Here is a 19,981-nt window from a genome sequence, read left to right as displayed (position 1 = left end):
GGACACTGATAAAGGGTTGACAGTTGTGTAGTGTATAGTGTAGTATAATGTATAGGATGAACGTTGAGATTTATAAGGGGCACGGGGTGATCAGTAAGGTCTGAATTGGTCTGTAACAAGGTAGGGCACTGATAAGGGGTTGACAGCTGTGTAGTGTATAGTGTAGTATAATGTATAGGATGAACGTTGAGATTTATAAGGGGCACGGGGTGATCGACAAGGTCTGAATTGGTCTGTAATAAGGCAGAGCGCCGATAAGGGGTTGACAGCTGTGTAGTGTATAGTGTAGTATAATGTATAGGATGAACGTTGAGATTTATAAGGGCCACGGGGTGATCAGTAAGGTCTGAGTTGGTCTGTAATAAGGTAGGGCACTGATAAGTGGTTGAGAGTTATGCTACTGACACTAACGGTGTGACTATGCATACGTAGTCGTTCAGAGTGTTCAACGTCGGCCTGGGTGCTGCGGTCGTCCAGGCGGGCACCGTTCTGGCCCACGCAGTGGCCGCGTGTCGCGGGAAGGCCGGCGAGGCGACCACAGATGTCTCGTGGCCACGGTGAAGCGGAGGAGCGAGCCGGGCGAATCATGGATGGACGCGCTGCGTTGCAAGAATTCCGATTTTATCCGGCGAGCGGCGGGGCGAATTTTCAAAACATTTTCAGTCAGGGTAAATATGACACTTTGGCCGCACGTCCCTGATGGCAGCACCGCATTGACACGGGCAACGCCGCTTCCGTACGCCAGAATTCACACGGGCTCAGTCGTCAGGAGGAGGACCACGTTCGCCACTGCGGTCGACGAGGGGAGCTCACGTTGGTCCCGTTAAGAAACACGATGGGAGTCTGCGGCTTCGCGCGGATTTACGCCAATTGAACAAGGTCTCCGTGGCAGATGCACACCCGCTCCCACGGTTGGACGATTCATTGGATGCCCTGTCGGCCGTGTGGGTTTTCTACCACACTTGACTTGTCGTCGGGGTGTTGGCAGTTGCCTCTTGATGAGAGCTCTAAACCAAATCCTGTGTTCTGAACACCTCGGGCTCTAAATTTTGATTTAAAGCTTTCGTGACTGCAGTGATTCATATTCTTAGCTCTTTCGGTAAAGTCACGTTGAAGGGAAACAATAAAATAATAAAATATATATAAAAATAAAAATTCTCACGACGTTTCGACCATAACGCACACGGTCATCATCAGTTTGTGTTATGGTCGAAACGTCGTGAGAATTTTTATTGTTTTATATATATATTATTATTTTATTGTTTCCCTTCAACGTGGTGACTTTACCGAAAGAGCTAAGAACACCTCGGGCTCTGTTCCAGTTTAATTGTCTCCCGATGGGACTCCACTCGGCTCCTGTCACGTTCCAGCGACTCACGCAGCTGGTCCTAGCAGGCCTCCAATGGGACTCGCGCCTCGTTTATTTGGACGACGTGATCGTCTTCGGACGCACGTTCCAGGAGCAGCTGCAGCGGCCGCGATCGGTGTTTGTTCAAAGTTCGGGCGGCCAATCTTACGTTTAAACCACAGTCAAGTGTCACCTCCTGCAGACATCGGTTCGCTACTTGGGGCGCGTCGTCAGCGAGTCCGGGGATAGCCACGGACCCCAACAAAACTGCGTGCGTGCGCAACATGGCCAACCCCCACGTCGGTGGGTGACGTTTGCAGATTTGTCGTATTACCGCCGCTTTGTGCCCAAATTTTGCAAAAATTGCAAACCGCTCCACGCTCTCACCGCGAAAAGGCCAAAGATTTCGGTGGGGGGGGGGGGGGGGTGGAGGAGGAGGAAACCTCGTTTGTCGCGCCGGGGGACGGCCTCGTGACTGCTTTGTGATGTCATACACCAACGTGCATTGAGGCCCTTGTAAGGACTGCTTTGTGACGTCATACACCAACGTGCATTGAGGCCCTTGTAAGGACTGCTTTGTGACGTCATACACCAACGTGCATTGAGGCCCTTGTAAGGACTGCTTTGTGACATCATAAACCAACGTGCATTGAGGCCCTTATAAGGACTGCTTTGTGACGTCATACACCAACGTGCATTGAGGCCCTTGTAAGGACTGCTTTGTGACGTCATACACCAACGTGCATTGAGGCCCTTGTAAGGACTGCTTTGTGACGTCATACACCAACGTGCATTGAGGCCCTTGTAAGGACTGCTTTGTGACGTCATACACCAACGTGCATTGAGGCCCTTATAAGGACTGCTTTGTGACATCATACACAAACACACCACATCCGGGGGCTCGCTCTAATGAGTTGAAAAACATTCCAAGGGGCAATTCAGTGGCCCTGTATCTACACAAGTTTTTTGGGACGACCTCCGGAGGGAGAATACTAGCGGGGAGGGGGGGGGTTGATGACATTAAACGCCAGGAGGTCCGTGGAGCCAGAAGCAAAGATGACCCAAGGCTGGCCCCATGAATCCTCAGGAGGCGTGAAAGTGGCAGGAGCTTTGAGCTTTTGATGCGTCTAAGAGAATTAATGAAGCAAGGTAGAAATTCCTACATAACAGGTACCGTGTACAAACTTCACATTCGTCAGTCCTGCACAGATTCCGAGTAGTACTCGCAATCAGCCTTAAGTTGAGATTTGCAGAAGCAAAAGCTCTGATCAATTAAGAGTTCAGTTATTGCTCAAGCAGATGAAGTATCACTGAAAGTTTTATTTTATTTTTTTTCTTAATATTTCGAGTCACTTGCAGAGTCAAGGACCTCAAGAAGGTGTACTGCACTAAGCTAAGAGTTTGTGATAAAGTTAAGACTCGTGACAAATGGAGACTTGAGTCGCACACCGATAACAAGTGCGCATTAACTTATTGTCCAAGGGATAGGCTGACCGGGTGTTCAACTCCCCCCACTCGCCTCGGCACTCTCGCAGGCCAATGGCAATTTCTGGTTCGGACTGCAGAAGGTTGGAATCGCACCACCAGGAGCAGGCAACAAGCAGCAGTGGTAGTGGTGGATGGATGAATTTTTATTATGAACGGGTGTTGATTTACCTTGCATCAACACCATCATCAACATCACTAACAACATTCAAAACATCATCAACATCAAAATCATTAACACCATCTTCAACATCAACATCGTCTCTCTCTCTGTCTCTTTGTGTCTCTCTGTGTATATCTCCCCGTCTCTTTCCCCATGCCTCTCCCTATCCATCTCTCTGTGTGGCCATGTATCTCTCTGTCTCTCTGTGTCTCCGCTGTCTCTGTGTCTCTGTATTTCTCCCCGTCTCTTTCCCCATGCCTCTCCCTATCCGTCTCTCTGTGTGGCCATGTATCTCTCTGTCTCTCTGTGTCTCCGCTGTCACTGTGTCTCTCTCTCTATTTCTCCCCATCTCTTTCCCCATGTCTCTCCGTCTCCAACTCTCTCTCTCTCTCTGTCTCTCCATGTCTCTCTCTGTCTCCCTGTCTGTGTCTATCTCGCTTTCGGTTTGAGCGGTCGATGTCCCGCAGAGGGCGGTGGAAATGATAAAACATTTTTTTTTTTACAATGAACATTAAGTAAATACAATTAAACATCCCGGCATCGAGTTGCAGTTTGTAAAATTCACTCTCAAATTACGATTCTCGCTACGCATCATCACACGGCGGATATACGCACAATCGTCGTGTTCGGCAAAGGAATGACAAATCCTCTTCAAGTCAAAATATTAAAATATGATCGCCCGTGAAGAACCAACGGTGAACGAGCAGTTAACAATGAACACCGGCAAAGTGGCTCAGTGGAAAAGGGGGCCAGATTCAATCCCTGGTTGACTCAGCCCATCATCATCACAACTAAAGTGAGCACCACTCTGCAGGGAAGTGAACCTGCAGTGTGCCACAGCTACCGCGCTCCTTTCCTCTCGCACATCCAGCCCTCTCACTATCTCCTTCATTTCTACCCCACACCTCTCCCTCCCTCCCCCCCGCTCACCCTCTCCTTACAGCACCCCGTGTCCCTCTCACTCTCTCCCTCCCTCCCTCTCCTGGCCTCCCTCAGGGCTCCTAATCGGAACGAATCTCCCCAACAATCTCAACAGACCCCTCTGCCTCTCTCCCTCTCCACCTCCTCTCCTGCCCTCCCTCTCTCCACCTCCTCTCCCACCCTCCCTCTCTCCACCTCCTCTCCCGCCCTCCCTCTCTCCACCTCCTCTCCCACCCTCCCTCTCTCCACCTCCTCTCCCGCCCTCCCTCTCTCCACCTCCTCTCCCGCCCTCCCTCCCGCTCTCTCCCTGTCGGTTCCTAATCGGCACGACCCTTCCCGGCAGCCCCACGGCGCCCACGGCCGCGGCGATCTGCCGCAGCATCCGTCTCTGCTCCGCCGCCGCCCCCGTCTGCGGCCGCCCCCCCTCCACGTCCCGGCGGCCTCCCTCTCTCGCTCTCCCCACCTCTCGCCTCGTCGCCTCCACCGCCCTCTCCACCAGTCTGTCGACCGTCCTCTCGTTCTCCCTCGCGGCAATATCAAACCGAGCTTGCTGCGCCTCGGTCCTTGGCCGCGAGTCGCCGACCCTCTGATCCACTCGCCTTCTCGCGTCTGCCTGTCTGTCCCACGCAGCCCTCTCCGCCTCCAGCCTCTCTCTCCCCGCCTCCTCCCTGTTGAGCGTCCTCTCTTCGCCAATGGCTCGTCTCACCCACGCCGTCAGCAGCCTGGCTCTCTCCGCGTTGGGCATCGCCATCTCCACGTCCTCCCCGCGGGGCACCGACCGGTTCACCAGCCTCCTCACGGGCATCTCTCTCCGCCACTGGTCCCTGTCTGCGATGAGCCCCTGTCGGGCCCGCACGCCCGCAGCAGCCGGCTCTCTCCTCGGCTCCCTCTCGACCCCCCTCTCTCCCCCTCGCCTCGCTTCCTCCTCCCTGCCGCGTCCTCTCCTCGCTCCCCCTCCCCTCTCCATGGCGCTCCTCTGGATGCCGCTTCGGCCCACACACGCTTCCCGTACCGTCACAAACATCGCCATCATCGTCAAAACACACGTACACACAGATACACACGCAGATACATACACACACACACAGACACACACACAGATACACACGCAGACAAACACATATAACAATAACCGCCATTCACCACTAAGTGGCGGTGATGTCACCACGACGCTTGTGCCAGGCAATGTACACCCTGAGGCCACGTGAAGTGTCGAACGCCCGCTGGCAGGAGGTCACGGGGCAGACCCAGGTGCCACGGGTCGACTGACTGAGATGACTGGCTGATGCACCACCTGTGCCCCCTACTGTGTCAACCCGCTGTGCTTTAGCCACCCGGCGCTCCGCTCGTTGTTGTGAGCGTCGCTCCTCCGCCCTCCGTTGTTGTTGGAGGGCGACTGCCTCCAACTGCCCAGTAGCGTCCTTCACGAGCCTCCTCCACAGAGGCCGATCTTGACACCGCTGGTACCGGTCATCGGCAAGTCCACTCAGCTCCACGTCCTCCTGTACCACATCACTCCATCTCTTCTCTAGCCCGTGCCGCGCCCGCTTAGCCCCCTCAATCCGGCCGAACAGAAGCTGTTTCGGCATGCAGTGGCTGGGCATGCGGGCTACATGACCCAGCCATCGCAGCCTTGCCCGCCGGAGGAGCTCACCGATGGGACCTTGCCCAGATCTTTCAAGGATTTGTGAGCTCCTCACACAATCCAGTCTGGTTAAACCCAGGATGGATCGCAGGCAGGCCAGCCTAAATGTTTCTAACCGGCAAAGGTGTTCCATTAGGGGGGTCCACGTTTCGCAAGCGTAGAGAAGGGAGGGAATGACCGTGGCCGAGAAGACCTGAAGCTTAGTGCGGAGCGACAGACCAGGTAGCTTCCACACAGTGTTACGCAACCGATGAAAAGATATTGCCGCGCGACTGATTCGGAGTGAGACCTCTGCTGTTAAACTGGAGCCAGTCATAAGCACACTGCCCAGGTATGGGAAACTCTCCACTCTCTCCACAACTGCCCCATCACCGATTGGGAGTTGTGGGGGTGATAGTGTCCGATGGTACAAAATACCCAGGCAGGTGCTTAGTTTTGGTGGGGCTGATGGTAAGGCCCCACCTCTTAGTGGCACGCTCCAGTCCCAGCAGCAGCGTCTCCAACTCCTCCTCTGACTGAGCAGCTATTACCAAATCATCAGCATACATAACGTGGTTGAGCAATAGGGAGCCATCCCTTGACCGCACCCGGGCATCGATCAGCCTTCCATTATATCTGTACCATATGGAGATTCCCCCGGTACAGCTATTGAAGGCTTCACGAACTACGTGGTCAAAATAGATGTTAAATAATGTGGGAGCCAGAGGACACCCCTGTCGCACCCCAAGGTGTACAAAGAATGGCTCTGACTCCCGGCCACGTAGTTTTACCCGGGCCCGCTCACCATCATGAAGGTCCTTAATGATCGTGAGCAGAGGGTCAGGTACTCCAAAAGCACGAAGCACAACCCAGAGCCCAGGCCTACTGATGGTATCATAGGCCTTGACCAGGTCAATAAAGCAGAGATGTAGGTCTTGTTGGAATTCTCTACACCTCTGCTGTAGCAGACGGACAGAAAATATGGCATCTGTGCAGGACCGCCCTATCCTGAAACCGCATTGGGGCTCCGCAAGCCTCTCCTCAGCGTGCCTGGCAAGGCGATACTGAATAATCCTTGCCAGGACCTTTCCCGGCACACAGACACACACACACAGACACACACTCACAGACACACACACAGACACACACAGACACACACACAGACAACGCAAACCGCTACACTGCAATGAGTTACGCTTCCACGTGCAAGGACCACGTGACAAATTTGACGTCACAGCACCAACTTACCCGCTTGAGGCTGAGTCGACCTAGGGAAGGGCCCAGGAGTGCTGCTGCTGCTGCTGGTGGCCGTGAGCGGGAGTCGAACTCGGCTCGCGCGCTCAACGACTGCGCGTGTTGGGGAAGGGGCGCACCTCTGGTTGGCTGTCCCGGTCACGTGACACACTTTTAACCAATCCGTGCAACCTACATTTGTGAGGTGCGCACCTCTGGTTGGCTGTCCCGGTCACGTGACACACTTTTAACCAATCCGTGCAACCTACATTTGTGAGGGGCGCACCTCTGGTTGGCTGTCCCGGTCACGTGACGCGCTTTAACCAATCCGTGCAACGTACACGTTTGGTGAGGGGCGCACCCTCTGGGTTGGCTGTCCCGGTCACGTGGCACACTTTAACCAATCCGTGCAACGTACAATTTTGGTGAAAACGTACCTCTGGTTGGCTGCTTCGTTCCGGTCACGTGACGCACTTCAACCAATCCGTGCCGCGTTAGCAGCACTAACGACAGAGCTGGGTGATTGTATTTATTATGGCTGTTACACATTTCACTCTCGTAGAGTGGCAATGTCGTTAGTGCAAGGCAGAGTTGGTAGTTAATTGTAGTGTAATTATTTTTTACAATTTTGTACAAGTAACATGATAAAGCGTTATCTTTCAGCTAACCAGAGTTTTGATGAGCGTTAAGAGATTCACATTTGTATGCAGCCTCTGGCAAAGAGGCATCTGTGGGGGGCTAATGCCCCCCTCCCCACTACGTGGGGGGGGCTGATCTCCCCCTCTCCCCTCCCCATTACTTGAGGGGGGGCTGATCTCCCCCTCCCCACTACGTGTGGGGGGGGGGGGCTGATCTCCCCCCTCCCCACTACGAGGAGGGGGGGGCTGATCTCCCCCTCCCCGCGAGCGGGTGGGGTGTGACGTCAGTGCCCCCCACTCACGGCTGTTTAAGAGTTAATGATTTATACTAAGCCGTCGTGTCAACAAGGCTGTGCCACAACACGTATTGAGTACAATTCTTAAAGATTCTGTGTCTTGTGTGTGTGCGTTGTTCCTCAAGGCTGGGATTTAGAATGAAACCGTGCGAATTTTCACCGTGTTCATAGTGTCATCTTCATTGGAAGCTTCCTTCATTAACAGAACTTCCCAGCTTGTTGAGAGAAACATCAAATAGTCCACTCAACACAAATACAGTTGTGTAACTTTAATAACGCACGTTGATATTTAGCGCCTGCTAATGATGCCAGGGCTGGGCACACAGGAAGGAGTTTGTGCAACAGCGTTGTGTAACAGTCTGAATGTGTACATCATAGCCTGTCAAAGACTTGGTGGTGGTGATGGTGGTGAGGGTGGTGGTGGTGAGGGTGGTGAGGGTGGTGGTGGTGATGGTGGTGTAGGTGATGATGGTGGTGGTGATGATGATGGTGGTGAGGGTGGTGGTGGTGGTGAGGGTGGTGGTGATGGTGGTGAGGGTGGTGGTGAGGGTGGTGGTGGTGAGGGTGGTGGTGGTGGTGATGGTGGTGAGGGTGATGGTGAGGGTGGTGGTGATGGTGGTGGTGATGGTGGTGAGGGTGGTGGTGGTGAGGGTGGTGGTGGTGAGGGTGGTGGTGGTGGTGGTGATGGTGGTGATGGTGGTGAGGGTGATGGTGATGGTGGTGAGGGTGGTGGTGATGGTGGTGAGGGTGGTGGTGATGGTGGTGGTGAGGGTGCTGGTGATGGTGGTGGTGATGGTGGTGGTGGTGAGGGTGGTGGTAGTGATGGTGGTGATGGTGGTGAGGGTGGTGGTGATGGTGATGGTGGTGATGGTGGTGGTGAGGGTGATGGTGAGGGTGATGGTGGTGGTGGTGGTGATGGTGGTGGTGGTGATGGTGGTGGTGAGGGTGGTGGTGATGGTGGTGGTGATGGTGGTGGTGGTGATGGTGGTGGTGAGGGTGGTAGTAGTGATGATGGTGGTGATGGTGGTGGTGAGGGTGGTGGTGGTGATGGTGGTGAGGGTGGTGAGGATGGTGGTGATGGTGGTGGTGGTGGTGAGGGTGGTGGTGATGGTGATGATGATGGTGGTGGTGAGGGTGGTGGTGATGGTGGTGATGGTGATGGTGGTGATGGTGATGATGATGGTGGTGGTGGTGATGGTGGTGAGGGTGATGGTGGTGGTGATGATGGTGGTGGTGATGATGATGGTGGTGATGGTGGTGATGATGATGGTGATGATGATGGTGGTGGTGGTGATGGTGGTGCTGGCAAGGGGGTTGACAGGCCTCATCAACATCTGGGTCTATGCAGGAGGACCATAAACCCCTCACGCAGACTCTGGGTCATCCTCGCCGCGGCTACAGTCAAAACCACCCAACACAAAGGTGATCACTGCATCATCATCATAATTACAACAATAATAATAATAACAATAATAATAACAATAATAGGGGTGGGGGGGTTCCCCTTTTTTTCTGGCAACAAAACTGAAACCTTTTTACAAGGATTCATGTCGCTACATTAACCACAATACCTGCAGTCAAAATGTAAACAAAACACAAACACTATGATAATATTTACGTGGCATTGTCCTTCAAACTGATTGGTCCACACCTGATGATGATTGCTTCTTGTGTTGCAGTCGAAACGTCGTGAGAATTTTATTGTTTTATATTTTTATTATTTTATTGTTTCCCTTCTACGTGGTGTACACAAACAGTGTGATTAACATGGTGTACACACACAGTGTGATTAACATGGTGTACACACACAGTGTGATTAACATAGGTGTACACACACAGTGTGATTAACATGGTGTACACACAGTGTGATTAACATAGGTGTACACACACACAGTGTGATTAACATAGGTGTACACACACAGTGTGATTAACATAGTGTATACACACAGTGTGATTAACATAGGTGTACACACACAGTGTGATTAACATAGGTGTACACAGACACACAGTGTTACTATTATGATAGGCTCATCTTGCCTTAGCAGTAGCGTGACATCAGACGCTGAGTTTGTATTGTATTTTTCTCAAGCAGCTTTGATTTAGCCCAGGTAATTGACCCCGCGGTGTGAAAGTGGTAACTCTACATGTGTGGCTTGCCAGAGGCAGTCTTCACTGCAGTGAGCATTGGTGATGATACCACACTGATGAGTCTGATCAATGACTAAATGGGCCTAGAGTTACCCATCTCTGTATTGGTGATGATACCACACTGATGAGTCTGATCAATGACTACATGGGCCTAGTTACCCATCTCTGTATTGGTGATGATACCACACTGATGAGTCTGATCAATCACTAAATGGGCTTAGAGTTAACCATCTCTGTATTGGTGATAATACCACACTGATGAGTCTGATCAATGACTACATGGGCCTAGAGTTACCCATCTCTGTATTGGTGATGATACCACACTGATGAGTCTGATCAATGACTAAATGGGCCTAGAGTTACCCATCTCTGTATTGGTGATGATACCACACTGATGAGTCTGATCAATGACTACATGGGCCTAGAGTTACCCATCTCTGTATTGGTGATGATACCACACTGATGAGTCTGATCAATGACTACATGGGCCTAGTTACCCATCTCTGTATTGGTGATGATACCACACTGATGAGTCTGATCAATCACTAAATGGGCTTAGAGTTACCCATCTCTGTATTGGTGATAATACCACACTGATGAGTCTGATCAATGACTAAATGGGCCTAGAGTTACCCATCTCTGTATTGGTGATGATACCACACTGATGAGTCTGATCAATGACTAAATGGACCTAGAGTTACCCATCTCTGTATTGGTGATGATACCACACTGATGAGTCTGATCAATGACTACATTGGCCTAGAGTTACCCATCTCTGTATTGGTGATGATACCACACTGATGAGTCTGATCAATGACTAAATGGGCCTAGTTACCCATCTCTGTATTGGTGATGATACCACACTGATGAGTCTGATCAATCACTAAATGGGCTTAGAGTTACCCATCTCTGTATTGGTGATAATACCACACTGATGAGTCTGATCAATGACTACATGGGCCTAGAATTACCCATCTCTGTATTGGTGATGATACCACACTGATGAATCTGATCAATCACTAAATGGGCTTAGAGTTACCCATCTCTGTATAGGTGATGATACCATACTGATGAGTCTGATCAATGACTACATGGGCCTAGAGTTACCCATCTCTGTATTGGTGATGATACCACACTGATGAGTCTGATCAATGACTACATGGGCCTAGTTACCCATCTCTGTATTGGTGATGATACCACACTGATGAGTCTGATCAATCACTAAATGGGCTTAGAGTTAACCATCTCTGTATTGGTGATAATACCACACTGATGAGTCTGATCAATGACTACATGGGCCTAGAGTTACCCATCTCTGTATTGGTGATGATACCACACTGATGAGTCTGATCAATGACTAAATGGGCCTAGAGTTACCCATCTCTGTATTGGTGATGATACCACACTGATGAGTCTGATCAATGACTACATGGGCCTAGAGTTACCCATCTCTGTATTGGTGATGATACCACACTGATGAGTCTGATCAATGACTACATGGGCCTAGTTACCCATCTCTGTATTGGTGATGATACCACACTGATGAGTCTGATCAATCACTAAATGGGCTTAGAGTTACCCATCTCTGTATTGGTGATAATACCACACTGATGAGTCTGATCAATGACTACATGGGCCTAGAGTTACCCATCTCTGTATTGGTGATGATACCACACTGATGAGTCTGATCAATGACTAAATGGGCCTAGAGTTACCCATCTCTGTATTGGTGATGATACCACACTGATGAGTCTGATCAATGACTAAATGGGCCTAGAGTTACCCATCTCTGTATTGGTGATGATACCACACTGATGAGTCTGATCAATGACTAAATGGGCCTAGAGTTACCCATCTCTGTATTGGTGCTACCTGACAGTCGGTCAGATTTGCTCAGATTTATTTTGACAGTGACCAAAGGTAAGAGAACCACAATGCACTGCTTAAGAAGAAACCGTTGGTGTTTATTCGCAAGTAAAACATGATTTTACAACCTGCGCTGTTATGATCGGATTTTTTCGTCAATTGCAGGTTTAACTAGTCTTTGATGGTGATATTAAAGGAATTACCAACACTGGATCAGGACCACAAATACGAATATCATGCCATGATCGTTTGAGCAGGAAGACAGTTTTATCAGTAACACAATTTTCTCTAGATTAATAGTCTAAAACAATGAATGATTCCCTTGTCTCACATGCAAGAGATAATTCTGAATCTAAATGCTGTCACCCAGTCACACACAGGATTAAATGTGCCCATTTAAAGTGTACATAATTATCCACAATGAAATTACAGCATTACACCTGTCCGTAGCAGCATCTTTCACATGTCGATGTAGAAAACTGCGAACCTGACTTTGCCATCCCTACAATTTCACGTAATTTCATTAATACACATTCTTTCTGAGAGATGCATAAGTGACAAGGTCGCAATATATAAAAACAAGTAGCAGAGAGTTCGCACTGTTTAATGGAAGTGTCTGGGTGGCTTTGGGCTAACACTATGCCCCGCAACAGAGACATGAGATTGGTACAAATTCCACGCATGGTTATTTTTTTCTCCTCAATTCTTTTAACGGCTAAACAGATGGCACATTATGTTCAGTGTATTTGGTAATGTTGTTCAGTGTAGCGCAGTGATAAAAGTGTCCAACCTATAACCAGATAGTCGCCAGTTCAATTCGCACACAGAGGTGGATTCTACAATTATTCCAGTTTAACACGTAGGCTTTCGCGACCAATTATTCCTCCGGGATTGACGCAGTAAGTACCGCTTTGTGGAACGGCAACGATCGCTTCACAGACATGTCCTTAAAAAATACCTTCATTGGCTGAGAAACTCCCGTGAAAATAAGCATCAACCAATGCTCACTTAGGCTTGAAGACAATTCTTACTATGTCTCTTTGGCCATTTGAATTCATGGCCAAACATAAAATGGCCAGAGCGGAGCCGGGCCCCAACAGCGTGGCTTTTAACTGCAGGCCGACCCACTATTTGTCGGCGTTCGGCTGGCCTCTTGACCAGCGGAAGTCGGTTTGCGATATTCGCGGGATTGCGTGCGGCACGACACCTCATTAATTGAAATTTGCAACCGTCACGAAGATTCTGCGACGCTTTCGTTGCCGGTAATCTACAGCCCCCTTGAACACCCCCCACCCCCCCAGCTTGCCGACCAAAGCTCTGACGAGCTGAGCTTTGACCGACAACTCGCTCCGCGTTCTGCATTCCTGAAATCAGTGCCCTGCCGAAAACGCAACATCAAGCGCCGCACAGCCCGCCGATATATCTGTTGTGCGGCTCGATGGCCAGGTTCCTGCTGACACGCGGCTTGCGCGGCCAAATCGTGGTCATCCCAAATGTTGCCAAGGGTCTCTTTGCTGAACGGCGGCGGCAGCGGCGGCGACGACGACTCCATCTCCTGACCCACCTCCACAGGTGGCGTCTGCACCGACTTGGGCACCAGATGCTTGGCCGGCACGAGGCAGCGTGGGGGGGGGGGGCACGGCGTGGGGGGCACGGCGTGGGGGGCACGGCGTGGGGGGCACGGCGTGGGGGGCACGGCGTGGGCACTCAGTGCTTCTGCTCCTCCTGCTGCTGCTGTGGCTGCTGCTGCTGCATCATTTGTTGCTGCTGTTGCTGCTGCTGTGACTGCTGCTGCTGTGGCTGCTGCTGCTGTTGTTGCTGTTGCTGTTGTTGCTGGTGCTGTTGTTGCTGTTGTTGCTACTGTTGCTGCTGCTGCTGTTGCTGCTGTTGCTGCTGTTGCTGCTGCTGTGGCTGCTGCTGTTGCTGCTGCTGTTGCTGCTGTTGCTGTGGCTGCTGTAGTGGCTGTGGCTGCTGCTGCTGCTGTTGAGTTGACTGGTGACGAGGCACACGTGGTATGGCTGAGGCTGAGTGGGAGGGCTGCTCAGAGTGGACAGCAGGATTTTCCTGAAGCTCCATGACCTGCTTCCTGTTGAAGTTGTATTTACTGAAGAGTTCGAACACAGGGGGAGGACGTAGAGTTAGAACAGACACACAGGTCCATGCCTGTGGGTCTCATCATGTTAGGTTCAAGCCCATCTTGACACACACAGGTCCATGCCTGTGTGTCTAATCATGTTAGGTTCAAGCCCATCTTGACACACACAGGTCCATGCCTGTGTGTCTAATCATGTTAGGTTCAAGCCCATCTTGACACACACAGGTCCATGCCTGTGGGTCTAATCATGTTAGGTTCAAGCCCATCTTGACACACACAGGTCCATGCCTGTGGGTCTAATCATGTTAGGTTCAAGCCCATCTTGACACACAGGTCCATGCCTGTGTGTCTAATCATGTTAGGTTCAAGCCCATCTTGACACACACAGGTCCATGCCTGTGGGTCTAATCATGTTAGGTTCAAGCCCATCTTGACACACACAGGTCCATGCCTGTGTGTCTAATCATGTTAGGTTCAAGCCCATCTTGACACACACAGGTCCATGCCTGTGTGTCTAATCATGTTAGGTTCAAGCCCATCTTGATGCACACAGGTCCATGCCTGTGGGTCTAATCATGTTAGGTTCAAGCCCATCTTGACACACACAGGTCCATGCCTGTGTGTCTAATCATATTAGGTTCAAGCCCATCTTGACACACACACAGGTCCATGCCTGTGTGTCTAATCATGTTAGGTTCAAGCCCATCTTGACACACACAGGTCCATGCCTGTGTGTCTAATCATGTTAGGTTCAAGCCCATCTTGATGCACACAGGTCCATGCCTGTGGGTCTAATCATGTTAGGTTCAAGCCCATCTTGACACACACAGGTCCATGCCTGTGTGTCTAATCATATTAGGTTCAAGCCCATCTTGACACACACACAGGTCCATGCCTGTGTGTCTAATCATGTTAGGTTCAAGCCATCTTGTAATCCTTGAACCCAATATCACACCGTGCCCTTGACAGCAATATAATAATTTGACATCAATAAAAACACATGGGATGTACTGCAGTAATTAACACCACTGCATAGTACTGTCGTTTGTAGTAGTTTGTCCTCAATATAGCATAAGTGGAAAAAACCCTGGGGCAAAATCTGAAAAGCATACTTCCCAATCTCTAAAAATTAAGAGTGTGCAACTTAATGTTGTTAAGTTTAAATAACGGTCGCTAAGCACAGGCCCAAAATGCTAAGAAGCCAGCAACAGCACCGTAAGAATGTCTACTCGTTTAGCGTTCATCTGCTTATTTAATTCAGCAAGGTGATGAGAAACCTCAACCATAAGGGCCCATCTACCAATGAGTCACAAGGCACCATGGGTAATGCTGGGGCCCCTCACCGAGTCTCAGGGCATCCGTGATGGACTAGGACGTGAAATTCGCACGCACAGGAATCCACATATCAGCTTCATTTAGTCGTCATGGATATTGTTTAAAATATTTGCCATCTGTTGCACAATGGCATACTCGTTGGTTTTTTTAGTAGTCTCTCGTCATGCCAACTTGACAACAGTATTTGTCCTCTGGAGATACTGGCCTCCACCGTGTGAATGTTGAATCGACATGACTACCTTGGTCCCACCGACATTGCTCAGTTGATCTGGGAGACACTTTCACCTTCCTGTGACCAGCAGTTAATCTTAAAGCAGTGATGGTTTGGGCAGCAGTGATGGTTTGGGCAGCGATGCATAACCTGTATTCAATTTCCCTTGGGTAAATTCGGCTTTAACGGGTAACCGGTATGGTTTGTAAACATAAATTGTGGAGAGAAAAGAGCACGTTGCTGCCTCGTGAGCCACAACTCAGCCTTAATAGGTCTCTTAAACGGTCACTTAGGAGAGCTTTGTGTTGTTTGTCGTGCAAATCACCAAATCAGCTGCTCCGCGCATGGCAGGATCATCTCCCAGGCAAGGCCAGTGAAGTGTTGCATGTACAGAGTCCACGCAGAGGGCAGCTTCACTTCTATACGGGCCAATGCTATGCTTGCAGCCGCCACCACGGATGGACGGAAACTCAGGAATACGTGGTCTGCATACACACAAACAAAGACAATAACCCTCCGTTTAGCCTTAACAGACTGTTGGGGCAAGTGCTGCTAGCGAGTAGCAGCACCTATGAAGGTCGGCACGACACACGAGGGGGTGGGCGGTCAGCACCACGCCCGGCCGCCTTTGTCTCCCCAGTGCTGGCGATGTTTACACACCGCATTGAGTTACTCATTTGAGGCCGAGTCGACCTAGGGGAGGCCCAGGACCGGTTCAGATAATCGTCACCGGTGATAGCCGTGAGCGGGCGTTGGACCAGGGTGTCCAGGGTCGTAGCTGCAGCGTAGCACTAACCGCTACGCCACCTCTACCCTGCACACAGGAATGACAGGCAGGCACACAGACGCTTAAACGCACAAGCACCCAGTGAATGAGGAACGTTGGGCCAACGGCACCCTGAACATTTGAACAAACATTCCGACGTTGGACAAAAATATATATTCGGTGACGTTTCAGGCACTGCCCCTTCTGTCGCCGGTCACCTTAGCGCTGCAAGGCCGGTGCCTACGAAGCGCTCCTCTACAGCTCTGCGAGCACCTTGCAGGGCGAGCTGAAGGAAGTGGGCCGTGTACTTGATGGTGTACGCGTGCCGGTAAGACGAGCCTCCAGCCGGGGCGTCCTCACGCCGCGACAGCCACAGGAAGTGGTCCACGAAGTGCGCCGCTGTGGGCGTGCACAGGTTCCAGTCGAGTGTACGCAGCAGCAGGAACTGTGCAGGGGGGCGGCAGACGGGAGAGTGGGCTGGCACGGCACAGCTGCCACCACTCCGTGAAGCATTCAGTCCGCCACGCTGCTGCGTGTTGCCTGGAGGGTTTATTTGGTGCATGGCTCGCAAAACAGTTCAAATGTCTGGTCAAGGAGTCAACTCGGCCCTTCGTCTGCACGGGTAAATGCAATGACCATCATATTAAATTTCGATTTGAAGCTTTCGTGACTTGCAAGGATTCATCTTCTTTGGTTCTTTTGGTAAAGTCACGTAGAATGAGAATAAAATAATAAATTGATAAAATAACACAATAATATTCTCATTATTGTGTTATTTTATTTTATCAAGTTATTATTTTATTCTCATTCTACGTGACTTTACCGAAAGAACCAAAGAAGACCATCATATTCTTTTGGGTCTGTCGGTAAAGCCACGTAGATTTGAAAAATTAATAAAAAATATCACGACGTTTCCATCGCATCGCAAGCAAATCGTCACGGGGTGATTGTTTTATGGAGAGACTGAGCCCCACCATAGGATGGGAGAATTTCCTGCACTTGTTCCAGTGCCATACAAATAAATGAGCACCACTCCACGTTCATTCGTCAGGTCTGCTGTGGTAATGTTATTCTGCAGCTTTTGCCTTCCTGTTATCTAGTAAGAAGACACGCTTCTATATTCAAATTCGGGCTGTACATTCAAATTGTCTACAGAATAATTAGTTGGCATGAAACAGAGATGATGTGTTCATATTCTTTGGGTCTTTGACGTTTCGATCGCAACAAAAGCAATCACCTGAGGACGACTGCTTGTGTTGCCATCGAAACGTCGAGATTTTTAAAATTATTTTTCTATCTACGTGACTTTACCGACAGACCCAAAGAGTAAGATTGTAAAGTAACAAGACAAAACAATTGGTTTCTTGAATCAAATCGCGACCTTGAATCATGACAATGCACGGAACGGTTCTGGGGTGAAACATTGCATGCCAAATTAATATGGGCATGCAGCTACCTCCGTCTGCTGCAATTCCTCCTTGGACAGACTCAGCCCTTGCTTGGTCATCACCTCCAGCCGGTTCACCCAGTCCAGTCGCGGCACCTGCTCACCCATCTCCTCGAACTTGGCTGCGCAGGGTGTCAGGGACACGCATGCCAACGGTGAACAAGCGACCAAGCGTGCGAGCGAGAGATGAGCGAGTGATCGGGTGGGTGGGTGGGTCACGTGAGCGATTGACCGACCTGCTATAATGAGGTAGCAGATTGAGCAGGTGTAGAGGCAGCGGACGGTGATGTTGTGGCGGTCCATGAACACGTCTAACATCGGGATGGCCAGGTGGTGCGTGGCCACACCCAGCTGCAGCTGCTCGCTCAGAGTTGCCAGGAGGTCGACGAAGTGGCGACGGAGGTGCAGCTGGGGCGAGCGTGTGCAAAACCGAGGCAGCGACAGCTCCTGCGAGGGGGAAAAAACAGAGGACACGGGGTTGGGAGAGCAGTTGGGACGCTGTAGAGTTGGGTCAAGAGGTCAAGAGGTGTTTTTAAACGATAATAGATTATTCTGGGGGTCTAAGGAGGCGACGTGCCCGGTTACGGTGGGCCACAGCAGTTAATTTTCGCCGTCACGCAAACCAAGAGTGACAAAAGCCACGGGCCAAATTGTCTCCCTGTTCAAGCGAGTGAAAGATGGCGAAGAACTCATTCGGTAGTCCTCAGCCTATGATTAAAAAAAACCATAAGGTGTGGAGATCCGTACCTCCAAAGCACAGCCACTTTTATTCTTCCACAAGGTACCATATCGCTCGTGTTATAGTCCCCGGAGAGATAGGGGGCCGGGTCGACCCGCTGGCCAGGATTGAACTTGCAACTTTCCCACTGCGAGTCGAGCACTCAAACGTACGTGCCGTGTAAATCAGTTCGTGGGATTTGCGTCTGCATGTAGGAGGTCTATTAATGAGAGAGGCGGATACCTTCTCTCGAAGGACGCGGTAGACGTCGTCTGCCAACTCGCCTTGCCACCACTCGCTTCTGTCCATGTCTTGGTTAGTCGCTCGCGCCTCGTGCTCAGGAGTTTATTACTTGGGCAGGCACGTGCTGGGTACACACAAGTGTTCACGTGTGGAGTTTATTACTTGGACAGGCACGTGCTGGGTACACACAAGTGGAGTTTATTACTCGGACAGGCACGTGCTGGGTACACACAAGTGTTCACGAGTGGAGTGTATTACTTGGACAGGCACGTGCTGGGTACACACAAGTGGAGTTTATTACTCGGACAGGCACGTGCTGGGTACACACAAGTGTTCACGAGTGGAGTTTATTACTCGGACAGGCACGTGCTGGGTACACACAAGTGTTCACGAGTGGAGTTTATTACTCAGACAGGCACGTGCTGGGTTCACACAAGTGTTCACGAGTGGAGTTTATTACTCGGACAGGCACGTGCTGGGTACACACAAGTGTTAACGAGTGGAGTTTATTACTCGGACAGGCACGTGCTGGGTTCACACAAGTGTTCACGAGTGGAGTTTATTACTTGGACAGGCACGTGCTGGGCGCACACAAGTGTTAACGAGTGGAGTTTATTACTTGGACAGGCACGTGCTGGGTACACACAAGTGTTAACGAGTGGAGTTTATTACTTGGACAGGCACGTGCTGGGTACACACACAAGTGTTAACGAGTGGAGTTTATTACTCGGACAGGCACGTGCTGGGTTCACACAAGTGTTCACGAGTGGAGTTTATTACTCGGACAGGCACGTGCTGGGTTCACACAAGTGTTCACGAGTGGAGTTTATTACTCGGACAGGCACGTGCTGGGTACACACACAAGTGTTCACGTGTGGAGTTTATTACTCGGGCAGGCACGTGCTGGGTACACACAAGTGTTCACGTGTGGAGTTTATTACTCGGGCAGGCACGTGCTGGGTACACACAAGTGGAGTTTATTACTTGGGCAGGCACGTGCTGGGTACACACAAGTGTTCACAAGTGGAGTTTATTACTCGGACAGGCACGTGCTGGGTGCACACAAGTGGTCACGTGACAGATTTGACGTCACAGCTTACTTGCCATGCAAAAAATAAATACATTATTGAGCCCCCCCCCCTAAAAAAATATACAAAAGTGTATTTTCATAATTTGTGCATGGTGTACAGTCTGGAAAGTACCCACATGGCAAATTTCCAGTTTGTTGCATGTGGAGAAGTACAGACAACACACACAATCACAACTTTGCCTTTCATATATATGGAGATTACCACAGGTTACGCCACGGGCACTTCGTGCTCAACAGAGCATTAAGAATAAAGGCAGAATTTTCACAACACTTGGAAAAGAAACTACATTTGCAATTTTCTGCAAAAAAAAATGAACACATTTTCCCATGTGTAAAAAATAAATGCAATTTGTT

General features: G+C 50.4%; 2 protein-coding genes across 2 annotated transcripts; both read right to left on the bottom strand.

The window, feature by feature from the left end:
• Nucleotides 1-2,760: 2,760 nt before the first annotated feature.
• On the bottom strand, nt 2,761-6,902 carry LOC142917395 (uncharacterized). Its single transcript, XM_076062046.1, has 3 exons — nt 6,790-6,902; nt 4,194-4,919; nt 2,761-2,783 (listed from the first exon to the last, which is right to left on the bottom strand). The coding sequence occupies exons 2-3, from the start codon at nt 4,882-4,884 to the stop codon at nt 2,761-2,763; spliced, it is 714 nt and encodes a 237-aa protein (XP_075918161.1). The 5' UTR covers nt 4,885-4,919; nt 6,790-6,902.
• Nucleotides 6,903-11,970: 5,068 nt separating this feature from the next.
• Nucleotides 11,971-18,364, bottom strand: LOC142917394 (cyclin-J-like). Its single transcript, XM_076062045.1, has 6 exons — nt 18,341-18,364; nt 17,813-18,023; nt 17,586-17,698; nt 16,403-16,574; nt 15,689-15,848; nt 11,971-13,826 (listed from the first exon to the last, which is right to left on the bottom strand). Exons 1-6 carry the CDS (start codon nt 18,362-18,364, stop codon nt 13,580-13,582), a joined length of 927 nt encoding a protein of 308 aa, XP_075918160.1. The 3' UTR covers nt 11,971-13,579.
• Between the last annotated feature and the right edge of the window lie 1,617 nt (nt 18,365-19,981).

This window comes from Petromyzon marinus, unplaced genomic scaffold (genome assembly GCF_048934315.1).
Source record: "Petromyzon marinus isolate PM22_M1 ecotype Great Lakes invasive population unplaced genomic scaffold, UKy_Petmar_22M1.pri1.0 PM_G_Scaffold_48, whole genome shotgun sequence".
Lineage (NCBI taxonomy): Eukaryota > Metazoa > Chordata > Hyperoartia > Petromyzontiformes > Petromyzontidae > Petromyzon > Petromyzon marinus.
This window is presented reverse-complemented; position numbering and strand designations above follow the sequence as displayed.